At 35.2% G+C, this 9,095-nt stretch overlaps 1 protein-coding gene across 4 annotated transcripts in view; it reads right to left on the bottom strand.

Annotated features, from left to right (window-relative positions):
* Window positions 1-1,073: 1,073 nt before the first annotated feature.
* The window catches only part of PAPOLG (poly(A) polymerase gamma), a 33,760-nt gene continuing 25,738 nt past the window's right edge, over window positions 1,074-9,095 (bottom strand). For 2 of the 4 annotated variants that reach the window (XM_055540192.1, XM_055540193.1), the window contains exons 17-23: window positions 8,706-8,881; window positions 8,209-8,297; window positions 7,911-8,128; window positions 7,284-7,349; window positions 7,054-7,110; window positions 5,319-5,413; window positions 1,074-5,149 (exon numbers count right to left, since the gene is read on the bottom strand). In XM_055540192.1, the coding sequence (XP_055396167.1) occupies window positions 4,915-5,149; window positions 5,319-5,413; window positions 7,054-7,110; window positions 7,284-7,349; window positions 7,911-8,128; window positions 8,209-8,297; window positions 8,706-8,881 (936 nt within the window). In that variant the 3' untranslated portion in view covers window positions 1,074-4,914. Of the gene's footprint in view, window positions 5,414-7,053; window positions 7,111-7,283; window positions 7,350-7,910; window positions 8,129-8,208; window positions 8,298-8,705; window positions 8,882-9,095 lie in introns of all 4 variants that reach the window. The other 2 variants (XR_008700366.1, XM_055540194.1) reach the window with 2 other exon arrangements.

Genomic DNA, 9,095 nt, shown 5'->3' with positions numbered 1-9,095 from the left:
GGAATTTTCTGGGCACCCACTACACAAAGATTCTTGGATAGAGGCCCCTACTCCCAACTTGCAACCTCTTAGGGGAAAGCAAGTAGGTAAACAGAAAAATTATGCAGGTTAAATAACTGAAATGTTGAAAAGTAACACGATACAGAGGTAGGATGACAGAGGGTGGTCAGGTTATCATGGAAGGTTTTATGTGGCCATTAGGCTCAAGATGTTAGTGATCAGAGATTGGCAAGGAAGGGTTTTTAAGGACTAATTAATAAAGTTTGGCTGGCTCATATGGTTTGAAAGATAGTTTTTAGGACATGTGCTTTTAAAAGCATCAGATTCTATCTTGCCCATAATAGCTTAATGCATACAGTCAGATCCACAAAGAACCTGTTATGATGTTAATCTAACACATGAAGCATAGTGTGATAACTGTGTTAGATCCTAGGAGCGATGAGTTGCCCTCATCAGAAACTCCCACTCTGGGTATGGTTAGCTGGCACTCCAATCAGTGTACTTTACAAGTGGCTATTAGAAGTCCTTCTGTTATCCATGGCTCAATCCAGACAAAAGGCTTTGCTAATTAGCTTAATAAATGTCAAGTGTGTTTCCACTGGTGCCATGGCTTGCTAATATCTTGATGCAGACACAGGTTCTTATTTGTGAATTCAGTACTAGATTCAAGACAGGTGCGCTACTACAAACAAGCACAGTTCATTAACAAGAAGGTGACAAGACCTATAGCTTGTACTTCTGTGGACAGTACCCAAGATCTGACTGCTAAATGCACCGCTGTTCAGCCATTAGCAGAGAAGTCTGCTTGCCTGATGCTGACCAAAAGCGTGATAGAATTTTGCCCCCAACGTTTGAGGCAGATGCTACTGCTTGCTAATGTTTAATCAGATATTCCGTGTAAGGCAAACTGCGTATGAGATTTGCTTTTGTATTAAGCAAGTAGTGGATCCCATTATCTGCCAAAGAGTCTGAGAGGTAAATGACCAACTAACTGGCTGTCAGTCTGAAATATAAGTAAAGACGTCTGGTACTTTTAAGTTACTCCCAAATAATACCAGTCAATCACCAATACCTATTTATCAAAGCAAGTTTATTATATTACTTATTCCAGACAGATAATGAGGCTTGTGTGTACAACTAAGAAATTAAGACAATCCAAATAAAAAGCAGGAAAATTAATATGAATTACACAAACAGCTAACTAGAAAGGAGCAGCAGCTGCATTCATTTTACATTAATACTGTGAAGTGATGTAGCACCATTTACCTCAAATATATCCTAAGTACTTTTTAAGGTAATTACTTGGGTCCTTGCTAAAAATGCAGCAATACATTAAAAAATTAGAGCAAGCCTGATGATAATCTTATGTTCAACTAACTTCAAATATAAAACTCCAGAAAAAAATAGGAAATCTGGGAAGGCTCTGACCTCGTACAATTCTTTTAAAAAATCCTAAGGAAATAGTTACCATTTTTGAGACTGGCTTTTTTCTATTGCTTGCACTATATTCATCACTATTATCATGACTTAAATTCCAAGCTTTGGAAGGTTTAATAGGTAGTTATTTATGCACTCATATAATTTTATTTATTAAAAAAATTTTTTTACACTAAAGTTCTATTTATTGGTCTGTTCAGTCTGAACCACAAACATGGAGGAATAAGAAATTTAAGGCTACCAAATCAAAGGATTAGAATCTTTAATTATTATTTTTTTAGGATCTTTAATGATTAATTCTGCTTTTTACCATTTCTAATGATTATTCTAAGCTATTCTACTCTGATCATTCCTATGCTGAAATTTGTTGGTTTGACCCTGTTAAATGAATTGAAGTTAACATGAAGACATTTATAAATCCAATCATAAAGCTTTTTTCTAAATACTGATAAAGTTTCATCTGAGATATATAAAGAAAACTTGAAAAGAGAAATTTAGTATTCCAGAGTCTTTCATTAGCCCACTTTACTAGTTAAGAGCCACAGTACATTTTCAGAAATATACCACAGAAAAATCTTAAGAAAATTCCAAAGTTTGGGATTATTCAATCCTGTAAAGCTGTGGTCCCTAACTTTTTTTTTCTTAGTGTCATGAACCATTTTGAGAACTGATGAAAGTATGAACTTCCCCTCAGAAATATGCATATGAACAGAAACTTCTTATATATATTTGCAAGGGATTCCCTACAGTCCATGATCTTGCAAGTTGGGAGTTCCTATTTTCAAGTGGTGGACACTGTGGAAAATAAGTTTAGCCCATTTTGACACTGTTCGTCTTCACTTCTCTGTGCCTATATAGGACAGTAAGCATTTTAATGTTACCAAATTGCTGTCTTAAGACAAAAACTCTTATCGTAAACACAGTCTTGTAAAATCCTCTTCCCCTAATTTTACAAGGTTTTAAGCCATGTATCCTGTCTCTCAAATTAGCTAAATCCCTAAGGTTTAAACTAGCACATAATCGTTTCTTTGATATATATTATTCTTTAGAGCCAGTCACTGAAAAGTAAGATTAAAATTTAATACCGTCATGAAAATGAATGTGTTGTCTACATACAGAACAGGTTATCTGACTTTGTAAAATATATTTCTAGTTATTCTTGAAATAAAACACATCTTAGAATCAAACACATTCACCTAGTGCCTCTGAACATAGCACATAGTCACAGACCATTCCTTCCCCCTCTCAACTTACTTGGAACCCCATCTCCTACCATGATAACAAAATGTACAGCTGACCCTTGCACAATGCAGGAGGTAGGGGTGCTGAACCCCTCATCCCAGTTGAAAACACTTGTACTGCTAACTTCGTCTCAAAAACATAGGAATTGATACATGACTCACCCAAGGGCAGGAAGCTGAAACAGTTTGGATAGAATCAGGACTCAAACCCTAGTTCTTTTGATTCTACATATTGTGATCTCCCCTACTTAAAGATCTGTAAGATAAAAATACAAGTACTATATTTATTGAAAAAATATGTACAGGTAACATATAGGACCTCTGTAGTATATACATATAGGACCTGTGTAGTTCAAATCTGTGTTGTTCAAGGGTCAACTGTACTGATCTACCTCCTGTTTGGGATAGAAAATACTTCATTTCTGACCAAACCCACCATTTCAAAAGCATCTCATCAATTCCCCGAACCAGTCAGCAAATAGGTTGAAGAATACTGTCTCTGAGGAGTTACTCGGCTATGTCTTTAACCCCATGTCAAATGGACACTTAAAACAAGAGATATGACTATACTATAGTACAAAGGTTAGGCCTGTTGCTTTCTTATTAAAGAGAAACTCCACTAGTTACCCCAAAGAATTGGTTTACATAGTAGGTGAAACTTGGAAGTATGTATGAAGAATTCTTAAAGCCCTTAAAGAAGTTTTTAATGTTTTGAGTCACTGGACAATTATTCAGTCCTTTCCTAATCATGTACTTTTGCTCAAACAGACTATTTATAAAACAAATCTCAAAATACCTGAATAAAGGAAAAGGGTCAGCTAAAAAAACAGCTTTGCCAAGGAAGCTACCATTTGGTCATGGGATTTCATTCTTGTCTTTTCCTATGTACAAAATAAATAAGGGAACAACCATTGTTTTCTCCTTGCTATTCTTTAACTTTCACAAAGGAAAACTTAGAAGTAAACACTAGAATTTCCATTTCAGAGATGTAGGTAGGGGTCAGGAACAGGAGGGGAGAAGAAGGATACTGCTCTCTGACAATCAGAATTCAAGTCATTTCAGCTCAATGGTAAAGGGCTTGCAAGAAGAAATGGACTATGACTCCAATGGCTAAATGGCATCCCGTGTGTCCTATAAACTATACAACCAAGGGCTTCTCCCTGCACTATTCAAACGTACCATTTTGTTTTCCCTACTAGACCCGCTAAATGGTGAGTGCAAGCTGAGGAAGGTAATATATACCAGCATTCCTGGCTGTGTAATCTATACATTTTCATTTTAATTCAAGCATAATCCATATTTAAAAAATTAGACTAAAGAGAGACAGTAAAGGTTTTAAAGTTTTCTCTTTGAAAAGATGGTATCTTACAGTACATACAAAAATACTCTGAAAATACATACGACTTCATTTACAAAACACTGAATCAACATATTACAAGAATTACATGGTTATGGATTTCAATAAATGGAGCATGCATTCATGAAACTTAAAAAATATTAAGAAAAGGACTGAAAAAAGCAGTGTAAAAAAAGACAACTCATATTTAAATAAAAATTACAAAGGTCCTGAGCCAATTAATGGTTGGTAACAATGTCATCAAAAATGCCTTTAGGTCTCAATAAAATCCACTGCTTATTTCTGCATGCCTAGTCCGTGAAGAAACTGAAGTTGTGGGGATACGTAATGGTCAGGAATTATCATGCCAAGTTAAATTGTACACGTCAAAAATACAAGTTTGCCATACTTAAAGTATCTTTATTGTTGATGCCAGATTGAGTTGCTCCTCAGTAAAAAATACCAGTCAACTAACAAGAATGGCATGAGATAGGTTATGTAACAATTTTACCGTTCATATACTGACTTTCAGTATTCTGGTTATATTTTGATTCTTAATAAAGATGCATTTCATAGGCCTCCACAGGAGGCAAAATATAGAGAATTTATGGTGCCCAACTCTTATGTAATCACTGGACTAATCCTCCCTGGTAACTATGCAACATTTGGACAGAAAGGCACAAAAAAATAAAATTTAAATATTTCATGTGCCAATCTGAGAAAAAATAATTTAAATCAACAGAACAGACAAAAAGTACATCTACACAAATGAGGAAAGCAGAAAAGATACCTCACATTCATTTATCTCAGGTTTCACAAAGTGGCTTCAATGCTAAAGTAAATGTGTTAACATTTGGAAAATTACAAGACTTTTTTTTTTTTCTTCAATTTTTTTCAGTTCTATACAATGATTACAACATAAGACTTAAAAAAAGGCGGGGGCGGTGGATATTTCAGGACTTGTTTTATGAGTGTCCAAAGAGCCAAGAACTGGTTCCCATAACAGAGAAACAAGCATCGAAAGTTAAGGCAGTAAAACCTCCAACGCAAAGCCATAAGACTGCAGATGACAATTTGATAGCAGGTGATCCTCAGAGAAGTGTATGTAGCAATCAATGAGAGAATGCTACAGCATCTGCAGGTCAAAGTGTGAGAGTTCAAAAAAACACTTCAAGGTCGTTAGGCGGATGACTGTAACTTTCACCTTATCTTATGTGTGACAGCTCACTCTATCTTTAAGAGTGGCTGCATCTATGCCACTAAATGATTGCATATTCACTTTAGTAAGGAGGCACTGCTTTTACCGATTTAGGGTCAGCCGAATGGAATTTTTGATGACACGGATGTTATTTGCTGGAACTGGAGATGATGAATCTGGTAGTTCTTTGCTGGGCAGTCTCTGTTAGAAAGAAATAGAAACAAAGAAGGAAAAACAAATACATATTATGAAGGTCCAGTGAGTAAAACAGTAACAAAAGTCTGAATTTTTTGCCAAGAGCTCTAAGTTCCTATACACTCAAGTATGCATTGAATACTTTCTCCCGATGTTCACAGGTACTTCTTGTTTGGGGGACTTAAAAACAGGTGAAAAGCAAAGGGACAGGGAAAGGGCAGAAGTGGGAGGGCTGTATGAATAAAAAACAGGGCTGTGTAAAATCAGTCGACACTTCTACACTGAGAAATGCACAGTCCTCCTCAGAGTCAGGCAACAGTAAAGAGAAACAGGAAGACTACAGTCACTGAACACGAAATTCTCAGGGTGCAAGGTGAGAAATGAGTGTGTATACAGAGGGAAACTTGGTATCAAGTTATATCCCTCAATTAGTTTCTGTACAACATTCATGGAGAATAACCCAACTTGTGAGGTAATTAAGTTTTTAGGAAAACTGACTTTGCAGTCAGGGTAGGTAACTTTAGTGATGGTACAATTCAGCAACATCTCTATGAAGGCTTTTGAAGACACTAAAGATTATTACATAATGAAGGCAAGTCTATGAAACTGAGAAACAAAGATGGAAACCTAAAATACAGATAGTTGTGTGATGGAAACACAATATGTAAGCTTCAAGTCATTAAGAGAAGACTGCAAGAAGTAATTCTCCTTTCACGTTACCTCGGCTAAACAATTGTATCATAGGGGCATCCATTAAAAAACACGAAAAATTTCAGACATGCATAAAAGAATAGAAAGGATGATGAAGATGCCACAATGAAGACTCAGACATTATTAAAATTTTGCCGTAGTTGTTTGGGTTATACCCCTTGCCCTTTATACTTGAAATCTTTTAAAGTAAAACTCAGACATTTCATTTCACACTTTAATATCCACCTCAAATTTTTTCTTCCACTACCATACATTATATAATTATACACCTCTATTGTTTCTAACTCGCTTTTATGTTAAACTGTATAAATTCTACAACTAATAGAAAGTATGAGGACATTTTCTATTTTGCTTTAGAACTGCCAATACATCCTGGGGAATCTGGCAGGGTGACAGTTGACTACAATAAGAAACACGAGAACCTACATTATTAGCTAAAATGTTAATCCCTTGAAAATAAATATTTAAATTAAGATTTAGGGGCTCTTTAGCTCATATTTCAAAGATACTTACTCTATACACCAGTATATTTGGTTCCTCCAAAATATTAGTAAGTATGGTCCCCAACTATCAAGCCTGATTTTCATCAGTAAGCAATGGGGTATAACAAAAGACTATCAAGTGTTGGTAGGAATTACTGTGCTGAGCACTAAACTGCTTCTTTAAAAACAAAAGTTGGACATACCTTGAATAAATCATGAAATCTTGAACAACTCCCTCTTTTCTAGACTTTTGAGATACATACATTTAGGCTCATATACTCTGCTATTTCCATCCCCAACTTCCAACTACACTGCTGATATGGAGGATACAGACAAAATCTTATTAATTCTTTCCTTCACCTAAGTGCTAGGCTCTTCTTAATGAGCTTTTTGTACCTGTAGATTACCTATGAACTCATACTTGTGCATTTTACTTACAAATTAGACTGTTACCTTTTTGCGTGATGTATCAATAGTTGGAATAGGCATACATTCTCCTCCAATGGCATCCTAAAAACAGAATTACATACAACTGAAAACGTTCCTATATGCAAATATTTATTTCTACATGATATAAGCCATAACTAAAAGTTAAGAGATAAATCTGATCTACTTTTGAATATAGTACTTTTCCTGGTACATGGCTCTTTAAGTATTTTTAAGCACACTATTAATATACTTACCACTGATTTTCTTTTTCTGTCTTCAGCAGCACGTGATTCCTTAAATGTTGATTCAAGTCGAATAAACTAAAATATAAACATTAAAATGAGGTGCTATTATTACCTATTAAATAGGTACTATTTATTTATAGGTGCTATTTATTATCTATAAAACCATATAAGTCTATATAAAATGAGAAACTAATTAGTGACCAGGCTAATGTCAAAACTTTTACAAACAGGTTTGGTGAGCAAAGATAATTTAAATCGGATTGAATTTAATTGACACCCTTAATTTCTACAGTTTGATCTACTGAGATGATAGTACTTATACCACCACCTACTGGAGGCAGAGGAGATCACCATTATAACTCAATAAATTAATTTAGTTACCAATAATGACTTTTACGTAAGCCAAAGAGAAACTCAGACTAATCATTCAAATTTTTAGACACATTATTAGTTTGAATTCAGAATGAACAATTAGTATTATCCTATTAGGGTTTAGGTAAATATTCTTTTTAAACGGTCAAATCCTAATGGAATACTAAGGTAACTATGAAGAACTGTGAGCTTCTTTACCACTATTTTAAGTTTACTTTGAAAAAAAAATTGACTACGGAATCACCACTGACTCTGCAATCATACCTTTTCTATGTCTTTCAACCTCTTAGAGGACCCATCTACGGACGGGGAGTGGGGTCTTTTAGGCGTAACATTCTTAGTTACATTTGACATCCCATTCAGATGTGGCTGCCCCTGGACAGGGTTGTGAGGTGTGACCCTAGGAATGACATTTCGTCCTACTACCGTAGGAATGGTACACACAGCTGGGGGTGATACAGCTTTTAATGCAGAATCGACTTCTGAAAAGGAAAAAAGAAAGGTTTTAGTAATTAAATACAGATGTAATAGAATCGTAACTAAGAAAAGTGTAGGTACCTACTTGCACCAATGACAGGAATAGATAGCCCTTGAGCTGGCGGGACACTCAGTGGCTTTTCCACGATTACAGCAGCAGGCTCAGCATTATTCCTATAAAAAGTGTTAAATTATCATTATTAAATTATTTAAATAGTATGTATTTAAAACCTTAACTAAATGTTTAAATTACTTCTTTCAAGTACTCCTACTTTAACATTTCACCAAAGGAAGAAAAAAAACAGTGGGGGAAGGAAGAGGACCCAGTGAGAATTAACAGCAAAAATTAAAGAGAAAACCTGGACATTTCTGTTTACATACCTATTAATATTCCCATATATTCATAAACCTAGACCATATCCCACAGGATTACCACAAACTGTCAAGTAATTCTAAATAAGAAACTGACTAGTAACTCACAAAATTTTTTTTTTACAGTTAAAAGATATTTAGCAAAAGTACACAAGTTTATATTATCCTCAAATAAACTGAAGACTGAAAGGAAAATTTTGAAATGCAGACCTCTCTGTCTCCCCTGAAGGAGGAATACCAGGCTTGGAAGGCTTGTTTGCAGACACTGGGGAATTAAAAGGTGTTTCATTATCAGTGTCTCTGGAGCTGTCCAAACAATTGCTATCCAGAGATGATCTTTTGGATTGAGGTCCACTTGAACTTCGGGTGACATCAGATAGACTTTGCTGAAACAGGGGAAAAGCTTTTAGGATTTCAAAAAGTAAATGAGAAAAACAGTTTCAATTTTGAAGTACATATAAAACAAAAGATATTCTGTGATTAATGAAGGTTAAGATTTTAGTCCTAGATTGAATTGCCTGTACTTTCCCAAACCTTCTCAATAGGTTTGGGTGCTGTAGAAATGCAGATTTGGGCCCAGGACCATGTGTCTGGGTTCAG

The sequence above is a fragment of the Bubalus kerabau genome, chromosome 11, assembly GCF_029407905.1.
Source record: "Bubalus kerabau isolate K-KA32 ecotype Philippines breed swamp buffalo chromosome 11, PCC_UOA_SB_1v2, whole genome shotgun sequence".
In the NCBI taxonomy this organism is placed as follows: Eukaryota; Metazoa; Chordata; class Mammalia; order Artiodactyla; family Bovidae; genus Bubalus; species Bubalus kerabau.
The sequence above is the reverse complement of the archived record's forward strand: the minus strand, read 5'-3'. Positions and strand labels throughout refer to the sequence as shown.